The 18,613-nt window shown below is 38.6% G+C and overlaps 6 protein-coding genes and 1 long non-coding RNA gene across 10 annotated transcripts; 4 read left to right on the top strand and 3 right to left on the bottom strand.

Moving 5' to 3' along the window:
- On the top strand, window positions 19-588 carry LOC104703374. Its single transcript, XR_754201.1, has 2 exons — window positions 19-110; window positions 197-588. It is a non-coding gene; the product is annotated as an uncharacterized LOC104703374 (long non-coding RNA).
- LOC104705096 lies at window positions 2,068-2,907 on the top strand. Its single transcript, XM_010421083.2, has 2 exons — window positions 2,068-2,268; window positions 2,462-2,907. Exons 1-2 carry the CDS (start codon window positions 2,068-2,070, stop codon window positions 2,870-2,872), a joined length of 612 nt encoding a protein of 203 aa, XP_010419385.2. The 3' UTR covers window positions 2,873-2,907.
- On the bottom strand, window positions 3,022-4,987 carry LOC104703373 (F-box/LRR-repeat protein 20-like). The gene has a single exon (XM_010419383.2). The coding sequence runs from the start codon at window positions 4,911-4,913 to the stop codon at window positions 3,144-3,146; it is 1,770 nt and encodes a 589-aa protein (XP_010417685.1). The 5' UTR covers window positions 4,914-4,987; the 3' UTR covers window positions 3,022-3,143.
- On the top strand, window positions 5,914-8,770 carry LOC104703372 (probable receptor-like protein kinase At1g80640). Its single transcript, XM_010419382.2, has 10 exons — window positions 5,914-6,458; window positions 6,727-6,897; window positions 7,004-7,245; window positions 7,343-7,475; window positions 7,568-7,631; window positions 7,738-7,834; window positions 7,950-8,028; window positions 8,100-8,215; window positions 8,300-8,389; window positions 8,517-8,770. Exons 1-10 carry the CDS (start codon window positions 6,287-6,289, stop codon window positions 8,640-8,642), a joined length of 1,290 nt encoding a protein of 429 aa, XP_010417684.1. The 5' UTR covers window positions 5,914-6,286; the 3' UTR covers window positions 8,643-8,770.
- On the top strand, window positions 8,896-10,272 carry LOC104703370 (ribonuclease 3-like protein 1). 3 transcript variants are annotated; one of them, XM_010419379.2, is made up of 4 exons: window positions 8,896-9,132; window positions 9,375-9,621; window positions 9,698-9,812; window positions 9,919-10,272. In XM_010419379.2, the coding sequence occupies exons 1-4, from the start codon at window positions 9,007-9,009 to the stop codon at window positions 10,085-10,087; spliced, it is 657 nt and encodes a 218-aa protein (XP_010417681.1). In that variant the 5' UTR covers window positions 8,896-9,006; the 3' UTR covers window positions 10,088-10,272. The 3 variants fall into 3 exon arrangements, with proteins under 3 accessions (XP_010417681.1, XP_010417682.1, XP_010417680.1); XM_010419380.2 differs by having other exon boundaries at window positions 9,372-9,621; window positions 9,960-10,045; XM_010419378.2 differs by having other exon boundaries at window positions 8,898-9,132; window positions 9,372-9,621.
- Window positions 10,710-14,775, bottom strand: LOC104703369 (ATPase 9, plasma membrane-type-like). 2 transcript variants are annotated; one of them, XM_010419376.2, is made up of 12 exons: window positions 14,617-14,775; window positions 14,405-14,524; window positions 14,208-14,306; window positions 13,975-14,112; window positions 13,003-13,887; window positions 12,820-12,924; window positions 12,417-12,726; window positions 11,824-12,338; window positions 11,574-11,747; window positions 11,288-11,470; window positions 11,008-11,192; window positions 10,710-10,917 (listed from the first exon to the last, which is right to left on the bottom strand). In XM_010419376.2, the coding sequence occupies exons 1-12, from the start codon at window positions 14,671-14,673 to the stop codon at window positions 10,821-10,823; spliced, it is 2,868 nt and encodes a 955-aa protein (XP_010417678.1). In that variant the 5' UTR covers window positions 14,674-14,775; the 3' UTR covers window positions 10,710-10,820. The 2 variants fall into 2 exon arrangements, with proteins under 2 accessions (XP_010417678.1, XP_019083562.1); XM_019228017.1 differs by lacking the exons at window positions 14,405-14,524; window positions 14,617-14,775 and having other exon boundaries at window positions 10,827-10,917; window positions 10,997-11,192; window positions 14,208-14,335.
- On the bottom strand, window positions 15,336-18,555 carry LOC104703368 (protein RAE1). Its single transcript, XM_010419375.2, has 12 exons — window positions 18,402-18,555; window positions 18,210-18,291; window positions 17,699-17,785; window positions 17,455-17,532; window positions 17,165-17,358; window positions 16,910-17,051; window positions 16,596-16,676; window positions 16,233-16,361; window positions 16,046-16,123; window positions 15,881-15,952; window positions 15,654-15,734; window positions 15,336-15,556 (listed from the first exon to the last, which is right to left on the bottom strand). The coding sequence occupies exons 2-12, from the start codon at window positions 18,264-18,266 to the stop codon at window positions 15,509-15,511; spliced, it is 1,047 nt and encodes a 348-aa protein (XP_010417677.1). The 5' UTR covers window positions 18,267-18,291; window positions 18,402-18,555; the 3' UTR covers window positions 15,336-15,508.

The following is an 18,613-nucleotide window of genomic DNA, read 5'->3' as shown; positions in this document are numbered from 1 at the left end:
TGAGAACAAAATGTCACAAATTGCTGGTTTAGTGATCTTTATTATTTTTCCTTGTAGTGGCACAACTGACCACTAAGATCAAGCATCTGTCCTCTGTTCTACATAAAAAGGTAATCTTTCTTTTTTTTTTTTTATTATCTGAAGCTACCTGCTGTGGTATCTACGGTAACCTGATCTTGCATCCTTATAACCTTAGGACAAGCATTCGCGAAAGGGACTTATAGCAATGGTGCAGAGACGGAAGAAACTGTTGAAGTACATGAGACGAACGGACTGGGATTCTTACTGCCTTTCACTGTCAAAACTCGGCCTTCGTGACAACCCAGATTACAAGTGTTAAAATTTTGTGCAAGTGACATTATAGAATTGTGATCTCAGTACTCTCTCTTTGTTATTTTCATTATGGCAAAAGAGATAATGTGGGTTCTCTTATGATCTTATCAAATCATATTGGGGAGGAAAGTTGTTCTATTAGAGTTTATTTGTTGCAGGCTGTTTTGGCGAGTAGAGAACAAAAAGGTTGTGGGATATTACTTTCTTTGACATTGTCTTTATACTTTGAATGTGATAATAAACTTACTTCTCGAACATATCTTTCTTAAAGCTTCTATCTTTTACTTCCAGTTTATCTTCTTCGACCTCAAGGTTGATGAATCGTTAGGTGGTATATATATCTTCATCAATGGCTTTTTTACCAAATAAGGATCCAATGTTCAAAAGTCAGCGGTGGTTTATTAGAGTAGAGAATAAACCGTTACTTTAACCCGGTTATCAACTGTTGAGCAACCAAAATCGGTTCACATATAACCGGAATAAAGCAATTGAAACGCCACTTTGGGGTTTATTTATGAGTTTCCCGGTTTCACTTCCACTTCATCTTCTTCGTCTTCCGTTATTGAAAACAGAACAGTCATGGGCCTCATGGCGCTTCATCTTCTCATACCAAAACAAAGGTTCCACTTGAATCCATTTCTGATCCGTATTTTCTCAACGTCTTCATCAAGACTACCCTCTCAATTACCGTCGAACTTCTTTACCGAGAAACCTCTCGTCGATCATCCGAGGAATCCAGACGATGTGTTTGACAGGTTTGCTATTCGTCGATATCTGAGAGAGCAACCTGTAAGTTTACTCCTTTTCAACTCGTGTCTAGCGTTTTAGTTTGTCATAACGATTAGTCTAAATTTTCCATAGACGGTTTTGGTTGATTTTGATAAAGAATATAAACTGGCTTGGTTATTTTGGATTTGTTGTTACCATTAAGAAAATATGGCATTGGTCTGTTGTTAAGCTGATACTTTGTGCATCATTCTAGGATGAAACACAAAGCAGAGTTGCAATAACAGAGCTTCCAAAGGAAGAAAAACGGAGGAAAGCTGGAAGACCCAAGAAGAAACAACTAGTAGAGCTAGAGCAGAAACCAAAGAACGGGAAGCAAAGCAGAGCTGCAAGTNGCCTTCGTGACAACCCAGATTACAAGTGTTAAAATTTTGTGCAAGTGACATTATAGAATTGTGATCTCAGTACTCTCTCTTTGTTATTTTCATTATGGCAAAAGAGATAATGTGGGTTCTCTTATGATCTTATCAAATCATATTGGGGAGGAAAGTTGTTCTATTAGAGTTTATTTGTTGCAGGCTGTTTTGGCGAGTAGAGAACAAAAAGGTTGTGGGATATTACTTTCTTTGACATTGTCTTTATACTTTGAATGTGATAATAAACTTACTTCTCGAACATATCTTTCTTAAAGCTTCTATCTTTTACTTCCAGTTTATCTTCTTCGACCTCAAGGTTGATGAATCGTTAGGTGGTATATATATCTTCATCAATGGCTTTTTTACCAAATAAGGATCCAATGTTCAAAAGTCAGCGGTGGTTTATTAGAGTAGAGAATAAACCGTTACTTTAACCCGGTTATCAACTGTTGAGCAACCAAAATCGGTTCACATATAACCGGAATAAAGCAATTGAAACGCCACTTTGGGGTTTATTTATGAGTTTCCCGGTTTCACTTCCACTTCATCTTCTTCGTCTTCCGTTATTGAAAACAGAACAGTCATGGGCCTCATGGCGCTTCATCTTCTCATACCAAAACAAAGGTTCCACTTGAATCCATTTCTGATCCGTATTTTCTCAACGTCTTCATCAAGACTACCCTCTCAATTACCGTCGAACTTCTTTACCGAGAAACCTCTCGTCGATCATCCGAGGAATCCAGACGATGTGTTTGACAGGTTTGCTATTCGTCGATATCTGAGAGAGCAACCTGTAAGTTTACTCCTTTTCAACTCGTGTCTAGCGTTTTAGTTTGTCATAGCGATTAGTCTAAATTTTCCATAGACGGTTTTGGTTGATTTTGATAAAGAATATAAACTGGCTTGGTTATTTTGGATTTGTTGTTACCATTAAGAAAATATGGCATTGGTCTGTTGTTAAGCTGATACTTTGTGCATCATTCTAGGATGAAACACAAAGCAGAGTTGCAATAACAGAGCTTCCAAAGGAAGAAAAACGGAGGAAAGCTGGAAGACCCAAGAAGAAACAACTAGTAGAGCTAGAGCAGAAACCAAAGAACGGGAAGCAAAGCAGAACTGCAAGTATAAGCGGAGCCCGAATGAAAAAGTTAAGTGGTTTGAGTAGCTCTTCACGAAATGCACTCAAAAATCATCCAGATTACATATGCAGTGTGACACATGCAATGGATGTTTTAAATGGTCTTTCTAGAGTGAAGAAGTGGTCGCCTTTATACCGAGCTTCCATGGATCATCTTATGGCTGATGTAGCTCACCGACAAGCCTTCTTAACGTTCCCTGATCCTGAGGATATGATTCGGTACTTGAGGTATAAGACTCAGAAAACGGGAAGAGAGTGACTGATATATATACACCTTGGTGGCTGTTTCTGGTGGTTTATGACATTTCGATGATCCTTACTTTCATGTTTTTCTTTTTTCTCACTTTTTGCTATTTCTCTTTGCTTTGATTTGCAATGTTGTGTTACTTCTATCATCGGAAGATAAACAATAAGAAGATGTTTGAACATTTGAAATAAATAAATAAAATGCAAGCCTGCCTTTGGCTGGACGATTTATTATACATGTCAGCTAAAGGCGGAAATGAATCCGAGTATCCGACTTTATCAGCTCAAATAATCAGTCTAGTCAATGTGTCATCATCTCTTCCATTGACACGGTATGATATAGAAAGCAACTCAGAAGAATCGTGGGAGATTACACATCCATGACGGAGCAAGAAGTTCTGGAGTTTTTCAGTTGGAGAAAAACCACATGGCGGTACGATTTTCCTAAGAGATGGATTAGCAAAAACCATCCAAGTGAAAATTCCATCATCAGCTTCACAATACTTAAGGTTTATCTCTCTTAAACGAATGCATCTCTGCACAACTTCCCTCACCCCTTTTGAACTCACATTCAAGCATCCTTGAAGATCAAGATGCAACAACCCTCTACATCTTTTGCTGATCATATCCAAGGCTTGGTCGTCGATCCAAGTTCCACATGCTCTCAAAGACTCCAACTTTGGAAGCTCAAAGTCTACTACTACACCAAGACTCCTTATCCCAGTACATCTGCTGATATCCAAAGATCTGAGGTCGCCACAGTTCCTCCAAACATGAAGAATCCCATCTCTAGTAATGCCAGGACATTGGGCGACATCAAGACTTTCTATAAAAGGGCAGTGGCGTGATATCTTCTCGAGACACTCATCACGCAAATTGTGGTTTCTAGAGAGGTACAAGAACTTGATCCTTGACTTGACATTCAGTTCCTTGTCATCATAGTCTTCCACTCCAAAATTCGTCCCTTCCATAATCATACACCTCAGGGAAACACATCTTTCAATAACGGTAAAGAATGATGAACCAGTCAACTTGGAACAGAAACTAAGGTTCACAAAGGTTAAACGCGGAAAGAACATCGCTAGTTTCACAATCATATCATCAGAGAGGAAATTAGCTCCGTTAAGGTTCAAGTGAAGCAGTGTTTGGTACTTGGAAAGAAAGTAACAAAGCCCATCAAAAGTAAAACCCTGGAAATTGGAGAGAAGAAGCTTCTTTAGAGGTAACTTAGCATCAGCAATGAAACAGAGCAACTCATCGAATAAAAACGAATCAGAGAGATCAAGGTCAATCAAACGACGAGCAAAGCGGAAAGCATCGCTTGGGAGAGACTCCCTGGGCCTCAATCCGATTCCGTTGATAGCAAGAGACTCCAAGTTGCGGGAATTGTGTAAAAGGAACTTGATGCAATCAGACGAAATGAAATCACAGTCACGGAAGATGATTTCTCTCAAGAGAAGACAGTTCCGAGAGAGAGCGATCAAAGATTTATCAGTGATGAAACTGTTACCGGAGATGTTAATCTTCAACAAACCTTTGAGGTTTGAGGAAAGACTGATAACTCCAGAATCAGAGACTCGGCTTGGAATCGAATTGGGGTAGCTTATGTCGAGCTTCTCCAGGCACGGGAAGCTCTCTCCGATGGAAACAAGATTGCTATCTTGAAAAGCCCCAACTCTGGAACATTTCAATTCCTTCATCATCCTCATCGTCGTCGTCGTCCCCGATTTTGACTCGAAATCTGGGAAACACCGCATCTGCGAGACGTCGACCGATTCGAGATTTAAACCGGAACGGGAAACCTGGAGAAGAGTCGAATCGAGATCGTGATGGAAATCGAAGAATTTGATACGCTTCAAGTTAGGGAAACGAAGGAGGTGACGGTCGAGTGAAGGAAGAGTTCGATCGGTGATGACGAAAGTAGAGCGGACGCGATTGGTGATGGAGAGTAACAAAGTCGATACCACTGAAACTGATTCCAGGAATCGATAGTCATCTTCTTCCATAGCTTTACAGATCAGTTCCCAACATTCTTCTGGTAAGTGTATATCCATCTTTTGATTCTCTCTCTCTCTCTCTCTCTCGAGATTTGCTCAGCTCAACACAGAGAGAGTCTCAAAAACTTGTTACAGATCTTTTTCTTCTCCGCTGACTTTTTTTAACCTTTATTACATCCCGATTTTAAATTTCATACTTGGGCTTGTTCTGGCCCAATAAATCATATATAAACCTCTTTATTCTTTAAAGGCCAATAAATACGCCATTCAAAATTTCGAATGGCCCAACAATAAGTCTGTCTAGTTGTTTTTTTTTCAACTGTAGGACTAGTCAGTAACCACTTGTGTCGGTAAATTAAAGTTGACTATGACAGACACGAGAAAGTTCACATGAATAATGCTCATACTTTTTGGAGTTTTGTGGTCTCTTTGTATATATACTTTATTTTTTTCTTTTCTAAAAAGAAATAAATTTATTGGATTCACTCTTTAAACCACGACTTGTCGTTTTGTTCACTAAAATCCCGCATGAATTGAATTCGCGCAGTGACCCAATCGAGAATCATTTGGATTACTGTGCCTCGATGCAAACAACACTATCGAGAGATTACACAATCCATTCTCTATATTCTTCTCCTCTAACATCACATCATTATCATTATATTATTATTTATTAAAATAAATAGTAATATAACATGATCCGATTATATATATATATATAAAAACAGATAAATTTATTAAATCTAATGATGAGCGATCCAATTCTAAATTTGTATAAAATTCAAACTTGCAACTATAACAATTTATTTACTTTAATTTAAACTTCTTTATAAAGAAAGTAAAGGACTAACGCTTTCATAGAAAATCTTTTCTTTAGTACTTTACGTATAAAAAGGTTTAATTTTTTTTGTTTGTCTAACTATATAATAGTAATAAACACAGCATCATTCATCATCTTGCCTTGGGATGTTAAATTTTGTAATGTAGGACAAAATCAAAAATTAAAAGATTCTCTTGAATGGGGAAGAAAAAAAAAAAAAAAACTGTGTTTTAGCTGCTACACTAAACACCATCTCTCTCCATAATTCCCACGTCTTATCACCACGTCTGGAGGGTTGGGGTTTCTCTCTCCACAGGCGGCACACACTTAAACTTTTTTCCACCTTTTCATAACTGCCACATGAAGACCAAACACCAAAAACTTTGTCCTTCTCTCTGTTTCCCAACTCCAACAGTGTCTCTTGTCTCCATCTCCTCGGTCCCAGACAAAAAGATAATCTCTAGATTTCCACCATATAGAGTAGTTAGATAGAACGAAGAACACAAAGCAGCTTCTTCATATTCTACTAATCTTCTCTCTATTTTTTCTATTTTTTTTGTCTTTTCTTTGCATTTTTGTTTGTGTGTTACCCAGACAAAGAAAAATACTTATGTCTCACCTTCTTCGTCATCTGCTGCTACCCATTTGGGTTCTTCTTGGTTTCTCCATTGCTCTTGCTACTAATTCAGAAGAAACATCTTCTGTTGTCTACGTTTCTGGTACTTCCCACGAAATCCCCATTTCTCAAGCTTCTCCACGAATGGTAGCAGCTCAATCCCCAGGTACTACTTATTTGCTTCCCTAATTTTCTCGACGTTGCCCTAGAAGAACAACTATTACTACTGATTTGAGTGATTGGGTCTTTACTAGTTCTTGAAATTTCCGATATGGGTTTGCTTAAAGGAATTGAATTTAGTTGAATCGATTACTGTTTACCGAATGAAAAGTGAAAACTTTCCGATAATGATGCAATTGCTGAAAATCAAATTTCATATTATCTGACACTGATAAGCAAAGAGTTTGAACTTTTTTAATCTTACTTTTGCTCAGGACCTCCCATTGTTAAAGTGGTGCTTCGCCAGGACTTGAACAAGAAGATTCTAATTGCTCTTATAGTCTCATCAACTCTCCTCTGTGTCACAGTCATGTTCCTTTTGTATCTCTTGCTTTGGAGGTACAGATATATGAAGAACAGCTTCACCGGGATCAAACACAAATCTGGTATTTTTAAAAGTTTGTCTCTCTCAAACCAATTGTAGTTTCTTGGTTTTGTTACTACTCTTTTATTACACTATGGCTTATATTGGTGCTTTTGGGTTGTCTGAAGATTCGGTGAAGAGTGTATCCACGAAGCCGATTGTACACAAGATTGAATCTGTGAGAAAAGGAACTATCCCTGTGTATGAGTATCAGTTGCTGGAGTCTGCAACAAACAAGTTTAGCGATAGTAATGTGTTGAGCCGAGGTGGTCGTGGATGCCTTTACAGAGCTTGTCTTGATGAAAAGTCCTCTGTCGCTGTGAAGAAACTTGATGGTGGTGGGGAGACAGACATTGAAAAACAGTTTGAGGTTTGATTGGTTTTGACCTGTAAGGTTTCTCAGAATCGAACCTGATCTCACTCGGTAAAACCATAACTAGTTTTCTCTTGTTGGTTTATATGTGCAGACTGAGGTAGATTGGTTGGCTAAGATCAAGCATCAGAACATAGTTTCCCTATTGGGATTTTGCGTATATCGCCAAACGAGTTGTATTGTGTATGAGATGATGCAGAATGGATCTTTGGAGACTCAGCTCCATGGTAAAGGGATATATATATGATCCAAATTTAGGCAACTTCACTTCTTTTGTCATCTGATATTGAGATTTATTTTTGCTTGTGGATGCTTACAGGGCCTAGTCAAGGTTCAGGTTTAACTTGGCAGCTTAGGATGAAAATAGCTGTTGATATAGCAAGGTAAAGTCTAATCATACTTTCAAACATTTAGGGAACAGTTTCGTGTCATCAACAACAAGAAGAATTTGTTATGTGCTTACAAAGTCTTTTTTCTCTTTTTATAAAGAGGATTGGAGTATCTTCACGAGCATTGCCATCCTCCGATAGTTCACAGAGATTTGAAATCATCTAGCATCCTTCTAGACTCAGATTTCAATGCAAAGGTAAAAGAGAAAATGATAGTATGATTTAGAATTTTTCTTGGAGAGAGATATTTGTATTATTCTCCATACAATATGAGTTTGTAAGGATCTGTTGCCACCATTTGCTTCTCTTCAGATATCAGATTTTGGGTTTGCCATGGTGTTGACGACGCAGAACAAAAACCTGAACAGAGCTTCCGAGTATCTTCTTGATGGTAACTAATATTTTTGAGTTCTTGACATATGCCAACCGAGAGATACTCAAATTTTTCTATTCATATTGCAGGGAAAGTTACAGACAAGAATGATGTCTACTCATTTGGAGTGATTCTCCTCGAACTTCTTCTCGGGAAGAAATCAGTGGAGAAACCGTCTTGTGAACCAGAATCCATCATAACTTGGGTACATACAAATCATAAATTTTCACGAGAGAGTCACTTTGTTATATATCCTCTGGTATATGAATTCTGAATTTTCTTTGATCAGGCTGTACCTAAGCTGAGTGATAGAGCTAATCTTCCCAATATCTTGGATCCTGCAATCAAAGGAACCATGGACTTAAAGCATCTCTATCAGGTCAGCTTCATCATTATTCCCATTTTTCTTCACACAGATGTTACTACCTAATCCTATTTGGCCAAATACTGAAAAGATTCGTTTCTTTTTTTTTTAACTCTTTACTCTCTTGATCGAATGTGAACAGGTTGCTGCGGTAGCAGTGTTGTGTGTACAGCCTGAGCCAAGTTACAGACCACTTATAACTGATGTCTTGCACTCACTCATCCCACTCTTACCAGTAGAACTCGGCGGATCATTGCGGATTTTGTGAAAAACTTTCCCTTTTTTTTTTCTTTTTCTAAGCGTTTTCTGATCAATGTGTATGTGTATGTAACATTTTTTCTTCTTTTGTTGGTTCTTCTGAGAATTTAATTTATTATTCTGTGTTTGAACTTTGATCACTACTACTACCAAAAAAAAAAAAAAAAATCGGTATACAGAGAGAGGTTATTCACAAATGGAACCGAGAAGACAAAAAAAAAAAAAAAAAAAAAAAAAAAAAAAAAAAAAAAAAAAANACTTTTTTGTAGGGGCAAAATGAATGAACCTTATCCATTGTCGTCGAGATCAACGATATGAATGAATTGGTTATCGTTTTCCAAAGAAAGAGATTGGAAAACACGCGATGAAAGAAGATGGAGGATCGGGTAACGAAACAGAGGATTGGCAAAATAAACCCATCAAGAAGAAGATCTTTCATCAGTCTCAAAGATATTCCTCCTCTCGATCCATCTTCTATCCCCGCCCCCTCCTCCTCTCTGGTATAAGTATTCCTCTCAAAGTCTCTTTCTTTCTTTCTTGAAAGAGATGAATCGATATTTCTGTGTTTCTTTCTATTTTAAGATTGTTAATTTCTGTGAATTTTCACCTTGAATTTATTTGGCCTCCTCATTCACATCTTGAATTGAAATATCTAAACTTATTTTTTTCTTCTGTCTGATGCAATAACGAATCTTTGTTTGATAATTTTTTTAGACTGTTTTTATTTTGGGTTTGTTAGAAGCCAAGAGCAAGGATGATGGTGCAAGATGATAATGCTGGAATGCAGAGTTTCGATCAGAAGAGTGAGTTAAAGAAGCTTATAGATGTGAATGAGGAAGAGGTTAAAGAAGAAAAAAATGCCTTTTCTTCCTTCTCTAACATTCAGATTGATCCTAACAGCACAAGAAGAAGTCTCATAAGCATTACACAAGAGAAGAACCTTCTTCTTCCTAAACCAGAAGCAGAAGACACCAAACCGAAATCTAAAGGTGCGGTTTTTTTTACTTAGAATCTCGCAACTCTTTTAAGGTTCAGTAAAAACTTTTGCACTGATTTTTGCTCCAGATGAATCTAAGAGAGGGTCAGCGAAATCGGTATTACACGAAATATGTGCTTCCAAGCGTTGGAGACCTCCGGTTTATGAATGCTGCAAAGTTGATGGACCTTGCCATATGAGATTGTAAGTGAACACCTTACCTGCTGCTTGCTTCTGTTTTTAATCACACCCTTTTTTTTTTGCATGAACCTGGTTTTGTTTTTTTTTTTTTTTTTTTTTTTTGGTTTAGATTTACATACAAAGTTGTGGTTGAGATTAGAGATTCTTCAGGGAATACTGTTTTGGAATGTTTTGGGGATCCCAAACGTAATAAGAAAGCTGCAGCTGAGCATGCAGCGGAAGGAGCGCTTTGGTATCTTCACCATGCAAGCCAAAACCAGACAAAGCCGGATCAGTAAATCATCATTTAGTCAGATTAAGTTAATTGGAGAGTTTGGTATAGTTTGATCTACTTCTAACTAGGGAAGCTTAAACGATATCCTTATCTATGGGTTGTAATAGTTTTGATCTGTATCGAATTGTTCAGCAAGTGAATGTTTTTATGATTACAATTTCTCTAATTTTTATTTCAATCCTTGTGCCATTATGATATGTCTCCTTAGTAAGGAGTCCTTTATGTTGGTTGATTAGTAAATGCCAAGGAGTGCAAAACACACGTACACACACGGGATTGAAGAAGATTGATTTGTATTCTTTCAATTAGGAGTTAATGTCTACAGAGCTGAAGTCTTGGTTGCGAGACTCATCCAATAATAAGTGAAAGCTTTGAATATTTTTTCGCGGACGCGAGGGAGAGATAACCTGATTACTGGATTCTTATTTTTTTGGTTTGATGCATTTTCCTTTTGGCAGGTTTAAAGACCAGAAGAAGAAACTCAATGGTGGAACAAGAAGAAATAATTCTAAGTAATTGTAAATTCTTATTAGCTTTGTTAAGGCAAAAAAAAAAACAAGAATATCTCAAAACAAATAAAGCAGCCAACAGTCACTGCTTATACAAGAAACCTCTTTTTTTTTCTTTCTCTTTTTGCAGTATTTTCTAATGATCGATGAAGGTGGTTTATTATTCAAATACTCTTGTGGTTGGTAAAATTCTAAACTAAACTGAGTAACACACACTTGTTTCTGAAATCACAGGGTGTAGTGTTGCTGGATAGCCTCGATGTCAAGTCCCTTCTGCTTCACTACTGATTCCACGTGACCTTTCAATGTATGACGCTCTCTTAACCTGAAAATTACAAGAGAGTACAACAAAAAGTTGTAAGGCCATATTCTGAGGAACACAATATTATGGATTAATCAGTTACTTGAGCGTTGCCTTGCGACTTCAGCCCGTCTTTTGGCCTGATCTGCTATCTCTGAAAGTTCTCTGTAAGTGCTCTTGTCGTTGAACATGTCTGAGCTTTGGTGAGCAGGCTGCAATCCGTGAAGGGTACGTTGAGCTTGTGCCCATTGTGCTTCTCTCTCTCCTTTTCCGTAGTCTTTCTTTGACGTGAAAGCGGTCTGCAGAAAAGGGCCTCAGAGTTAACAACAGTAATGCCAAAGAAAAGACTAGTGTAGTGTTCTTCTTCTCATTCTTGGTCTCCTCAAAAGCGCACCTTGTTCTCAATGACATTATCCCAGGCTCTACCACTTAGTGAATATCTGATGATGAACTTGAGGATATCCAATGGGATGTAAGTAATTATAGTGTAGAGCCAGATAACTCCTGCCCATCCCCACCCAGTACCTCTGATTCTTGCAAAATCCCAGTTTGCGTATACGGCTATGAGAGTAGCAATCTAATTAAGTCAAGAAACCAGAACAGAGTACGTCAGTACATTGAGGCTTCTTCTTCTACATTATTTATTTGTATTTAACAAGACTGAAGCGTTGTTAACTGACCAGCTGAGCTATTAAAAAGGCAAACATCAACCAGAAGCCAGGACGTTCAACATATGACCAGCTACGTGACCTTGTGACAAAGATAAGCGCCTGGCTAATGATACTAACTTGTAGGTAAATAGCTGATGTAAGCTCGTGCGGATTGCCACTGATAGATCTTACCCCAAACTTTGCCTGTACCAGCAACAAACTGATGATCAAAGACACTTACTTGAAAGATCCTCATAATAGTAAGGTAGAGTCCTCTTACCGAGAAGAAGTCAGTGCTCTCTGCAGCCCAGAAGAAAACCACAGTCATGACTGCTAGGTAAGTGCCAAGAACAACGCCGGTGGCAAATATCTCCTTGAGCTTCCATGAATCAGGAAGTGGAGAAGGCTTTACTCTGTCCTTTGCTATCGTCATGATAGTTCCATCATTCAGGATTGCGATTACCAACACCATGAATGGTGAGAAGTCGAACTTCCATATGAGTGCAAGAAGCAAGAAGCCCATGACTACACGGATTGTGATGGAAACTGCATAGATTGTGTAGTTCTTCATTCTCTGGAAGATGGCTCTGCTCGTTAAGACAGCACTAACTATGACACTGAGACCTGGCTCGGTTAGTACAATGTCAGATGCACTTCTCGCTGCATCAGTCGCGTCAGCGACAGCTATTCCAATGTCAGCTCTCTTGAGAGCCGGGGCATCGTTCACCCCATCACCAGTCATGCCACAAATGTGCTTCATCTCCTGGAGCCTCTTAACAATCTTATACTTGTGTTCTAATCAGACAGATGAAACAGATTCATTGGTGAATACATCAAGTGAAAATGTTTTACATTAGGTTTGACTGTTTTTACCAGGGAAGACACCGGCGAATCCATCAGCCATCTCGATAAGTTCATCAACAGGAAGGCTAGATATCGATTCATCCTTCTCCTGCCCAAGTAGAGCAGAAGATGGATACATGTTGGTACCCATACCAAGCCTACGACCAGTTTCCTTACCAATGGCGAGCTGGTCACCAGTGATCATCTTGACATTAACTCCGAGATCAAGGGCACGCCTGATTGTCTCTGCACTGTCATGTCTTGGAGGGTCAAAGAGAGGTAAGAGACCAAGAAACTGCCATGGCTCTCCAGGGCTGTTCTTGTCTTTCTCAGAGACAGTCTGAAAATTCAAAATAGGAAAAAGAGCTAGCATTAAAAGAAAAAGAAGCACACATGAATCCATAATTATGGGATTGGCACTAAATCTTTTTACCTGTCTGCCAACAGCAAGAGAACGAAGTCCTCTGTCAGCAAACTTGTCAATGATGTCATGAGCTCTCTTCTTTGCATCCTCCCGAAGGTTACAGAGCTCAATGATCTAAAAGTTATAAAGAACAAATCAATGGGAAAGAACTTGAGAGAAGGACATAAAGAATATGAATTCATTAATTATTACTTGCTCTGGTGCGCCTTTGCTGACACGGTGCCAGTTTCCATTAGCGTCAATGTAAGTGATAGCAGTGCGCTTATCCACGGGGTTAAACGGAAAGAAATGGACTTCAGTGATGCCCTCTCTTGCTTCTCTGGGATCTCCAAGCATTCCTACAATGCAAGCATCAATAGCATCTTGGTTTTCAACTCTAGAGGCTCTTGCTGCATTCACAAGAAGCTGATCCTTGTCCAAGTCTTTGACAAAAACCTCAACCATGCTCTTGTCAACCGTAAGCTTGTTGAGTGTAAGAGTTCCAGTCTTGTCACTACATAAAACATCCATTCCAGCCATTTCTTCAATTGCTGTCATTCTCTTAGTGATAGCTCCTTGCTGGGAGAGACGGTGAGATCCAATGGCCATGGTGACAGACAAAACAGTCGGCATTGCAATAGGGATTCCTCCAATGAGAAGCACCAGAAGGTTGTCGATTCCATCTCTATACGCACGGTGCTGAATAGGATACATCACAACAATCTCGATGATCATACCTATCCCGATCGAGCAGATGCAGAAGTTACCAATGGCAGTCAACACTTTCTGGAAATGGCCTTCTTGGTTTGTGCTGTCTACAAGATGAGCAGCTTTGCCGAAGAAAGTATGAACACCCGTAGCGATCACAACAGCTTCTATCTCTCCTTGTTTGCAGGTGGAGCCTGAGTAGACTTCTTGTCCCGGATTCTTGGTTACTGGTAAAGACTCACCAGTGAGAGCAGATTGATCAACCTTGAGAGGATCACCGTCCAAGAGACGACCATCTGCTGGAATAATGTCACCCAATTTGATGCTGATAATGTCTCCGGGAACCAATATAGCTGCCTCTTGCTCGTTCCATTTCCCATCTCTCAGAAGCTTTACAAGGATTTTAAAATGATTAATGATATGTCCCTAAATTTGATATTACGTAGAGCTAACTAAGAAATTGTATATAACTTATACTTTGGTTTTGGGAGCTAGACCGGCCATCAAAGCGGCAGCAGCATTTCCGGCGTTGTTTTCTTCAATGAAACTAATGGTAGAGTTGATGATTAGAAGAACCGTGATACCCACGAAATCTTGCCAATCCGGTGGCCTTCCCTGCACAAGGAATGAATTTTACAAAGTTTAGAAAGACCAAGTGTGTGCAAAGAAGGAAGGAGAAATAAGAGAGGGAGCAAGGTAAGGTAATATACTCCTCCGTTGGCCAGGGCAATGGCCATAATAGCAGCCAACTCCATGACCCATGAGAGAGGGTTCCACATAAAACCTAAGAACTTCAAAACCTTGCTTTCCTGTGTGGATTATAAATAATATTATAAAGTGTTTATATGTCGTTTTTGGGAGTGAAGAAAAAATATGAAATATATGTATTTTGAAAGTCTATGTATGCCTTTTTCTCTTCGAGCTTGTTAGGGCCGAAGATTTCGAGCCGAGTTTGGCCTTCCTCACTGCTGAGTCCTTCCCTCGTACATCTGAGCTGCGTAAGGACCTCCTCGATTGGTATTTTCTCCTGTTCAAAACCGAAAATTAGCTAGCGGAATCAAAGTAAAAAAGAAAAAGAGTGGGAAAGAAATCGTAATTAAGCAAATGTAAGTTACTAACAAGATTGATGCCTTCGTTCTTGATATCGTCCCAGCTAGAATCTTTCCCTGCCGCCATATTGTGTGTTCAGAAACAGGGGTGTTTCGTTTCTTTCTCCTTTTCTTTTTTCACACTCTTTCTTTCTTTCTTTCTTGACAAATATTTATTATTTTTTTTCAAAAAGTTTCTCTCTGTGGCAGTATTTTTCTTTTTCAAACTGAAATTTTCTCTCAATCTTTTTTTCTTTTCTGTTGTTCTTATTTTAAACGAAACAGAAGACCAAAAGGGAGAAAAACAAATACAAATTATTTTTTTTTTATATGTAGAATTGAAGGGAAAATGGAGTTGAAGATGGAGTGGGTTATATAGGTAAGAGAAGAAGAAGAAGAAGAAGAAAAGAGTTTGTAAGCGAAGGAAGAGGCGCGAGTTTTCTACTTTTGGACAATGTCTTGTGTGTCTCCCAGTTCCTTCGCTCACTCCCCCTCTTTTCATCTCCTCTTTCGACTAATCAACTGCCAAGTGTTTTCTTCCTCTCTTTCTCTCTCTTCTTCACTAACTTTATAACCATTTTTAGAAGAATATGCACAGACAGACAAAAACATCAGTCGTCGTTTTCTAATATTAAAAATCTGTTGTTGTTTTTTTTTTATTCGAGTTGCGTAGTATTGAACTCTAAAATTATTTGATTATCGAATAAGGGAGCAATAGAAAAGTTCCTAATACGATCGGATGAGATATGATGAGTGAAATAAGAGGGTTCCATATTTGAGCCAAAGTCAAAACATCGGAAAATTTTACTTTAGACAAGACTATATGCTAAGTGTCATCAACTAAGTATTAGACAACAACGTCCAACGAATTATAGAAGCTAAACAAAATCACAAATCCGACTAAGCAAAGTCTAAGCGACATCTCATTTTCTGCCAGTTGCAACTCTTGGCTTCGCCTTCACCTCGTTTTCCTGCAATATTCATTCAAAAAACAATTCCATCGGTTAAAAATACAGCAGACTAATGTTTTGGAAAACATAATATAACTATTAGGATTGACCAACAAACCTGTGGCAGGTGCAAGAATATGCTGCTTTTTGCAGTTGCCGGGTTGTGATTCTCTGCACCTTTGCTCCAGTCATAGCAAGCCTACAATACACGTTTGAATTCTTTCATTATATATCTTCTCAATGTTTTGCAAGCCCATGATGGTTTTCTAGTCTCTTAAGTAAAAAAGACCATTTCAATTTTGCAGATAACAAATAAAGTGAAACCAAACAAGATTTATATCATACCGCATATGCATATATCGAGCCATCATGGTTGAACGAACTGCAAGGAATTGGCTGATTGCACCTCGCCATGGCCTGACAATTGTGGAGAACAAGATACACAACTATTAGATGTTACATAGACAAAGAAGAAATTCAATCAAAAGTACAGATGCAACGTGAACATACCTTGAGTCTTTGTTTACTATCCTTGTCCCAGAAATTGAAAGCACCATCAGAGCCAGCAGTAGCAAAAGTTCCATGTACCTTAAATACACAACAACTCAAACAATCAATTTCATCACTCAGACCCTCAACCATTGTGCTCAAGGCTTAAGACTACACAAGAGTATAACAACAGAGCCATAAAGCTTACCGGGTGGAAATTCAGAGAGTTCACAGAATATATCTCGTTCCCATCTCTGTGGCATTTGAATGTAAAGTTTTTGGTCTGTTGAGAATCATCCAGATGATGGACACCAACCCGTCCCTCAATTGAACCAACCTACAGAGCGCATTGGGTCTGGTTAATTTTCATGTTTAACACTTTTTGTGATCTAGATAGGAATTGAAGATGTGACTTGTAAAACAACAACAAATATCAAATACTCTATTGTTTACTAGAAAAAACCTATACAACTTTCACGAGATTAAATATATGTTAGCATCTAACGAACAAGCTAATTCCTCTGACCTTTAATCAACCAAAACACAATAAAAACTATATAAGAAGACTTACCAAGAATCCTTGCTGATCAGGGAAGGCAGTAACACACCTCGTCTGGTACTTTAGTGGGGATTGGATTCTCTTGAACTCAGTCTACAATTTACATAAGAGAAACTGTTAATATAACGGTGAAAGCCTGTTCATGAGTCAGAAGACAGAGAGACCTATTCTTTGTAAGATAGCATTTGGACATCTATAACTTTTCCAAAATGTTGATGCTAAATAGAAAATGAATTCCCGAAACCATACGAGATTCACAGTATTCATAGCACTCAGAAACTCTCAAGCGCAAGTTATAGTATGGAGCAACAAGGAAAAATTCTTACCTGAGGATTTTGCAAGTTGAAGACTATCAGATTTCTATCGGCAGTTCCGACAACCATCAGAGGATGCTTTACAGACAATGCATAACATTTATCTGGAAGTTGTTGGGTATGCACAGGGTTTTGCTGTCTTGTGTCCCAATATCTGTAGGCAAACCAATATACTTCATTAGATATATGGCACAATATAAATTAATCAGTCAACATTCTATCATTTGCTACATTTTGTCATAATATATATTGAACAATCATTCTTACTTCAAAGTTCTATCCCAACTTCCAGTTGCGAGAAGGTTCATTCCGGGGATCCAAGCCATAGCTACGATAGGACCCTCATGCATAGCAACAGTTACAGGTTGACCACCAGACAACAAGGGCCACATTTTAGCTTGCTTATCACATCCACCGCTGAAGACTGTGGTTCCATCATCTTTCCAAGCAGAACATAGAACCTTCATCACAAGAAAACGAAAACATAAAGTCATCAGATTCAAAAATCTAAAAGAAAAGAAAGCAAGAGAAGAAGATAGAAAGCAATAACATATTACCGGCTGATCATGCGATATTGATGCTTTCGGAGCACTGGCTATAGAGGTGCCACTACGGGATATCTCCCAACACCTCACCTGCAATAGAAGAAGCAAACTCACATGTTACAACGCATATATACATGTCCAGATTTCAGTGGGTGAACATGAAAAAGTCCAAGAAACTTAACTAAGACATGTGTTCAACAAGAGTATTAGAACTAACAAGTGGAAAAACAAAGGAGCCAAAGAATTAAGAAAAAACATGATTGTCCCATGAAGTGGCCACGAGTATATCCGCTCTTGGACTAAAACTTAAGCTCGAAATAGAGTCCCCTGGTGACGGAGTAACCTGCAGGAAAACGAATATCTTATGTGAAATTTATACTACAAACAGGAAGACGAGCTTTAAAAAATAAGCCAGATACACTGCAACCATCACAAGTAAACGTTTAACAAGGAAGTTTAACCCCTTCCCAGAAGAAGACACTTCAATTTTAGCTTTCTAAATCATTAGTTAGATACATTATAGTCGAATCTCACAACAACTGAAATCAGAAAATCTCAGCCGTAAAACCCTAGAACACTGACGGCAAGATTCAGTCAAGACTAAAACGAAGGATCTTAAAACCCTAAAGCGAACACCCCAAAGCAAAGACACGTAGGGATTACAAGTGATCTCATGAATCAGACCGACCCACACCCTAAATACAAAAACCTCGACAAGCAAAATAATCAACCGCCATAGAAACCAAGAGAAATAGAAAAGAAAATACCTCGTAGGATTTGTTAGGGTTACTGTTTGCGTTAGCGGCCGCACCAAAAGTAGCCATTATCGCGAGCCCGAGGTCGGAATAACTGTTAAAAAGTTCCATTACAGGAGACAAAATCACATAATAAGTAATGCTTCTCTACAAGATTTATGAGAATGGGAAATCGAATCGAACGAGAGAATAAAAGAAACAAACCTAGAGAGAAAGAGAGAGAGGAAGGTCCGTCGGAGAGTTAGTCTTTTCCGGTGAGCAGAAGAGGAGGGAAAACGAAGTTAGTCGGAAGAGAGAATGGGGCGAGCGACAAGTATTTATAAAAGTCTCTGCGTCACATTGACGTCCGGCGAAGCGTTAAACGGACGCTGGGATTAGAATAGGAAAAGCGCTGGGACTGGAAAAAAAGGAAAGCC

Source organism: Camelina sativa, chromosome 7 (genome assembly GCF_000633955.1).
Source record: "Camelina sativa cultivar DH55 chromosome 7, Cs, whole genome shotgun sequence".
Classification (NCBI taxonomy): domain Eukaryota; kingdom Viridiplantae; phylum Streptophyta; class Magnoliopsida; order Brassicales; family Brassicaceae; genus Camelina; species Camelina sativa.
This window is presented reverse-complemented; position numbering and strand designations above follow the sequence as displayed.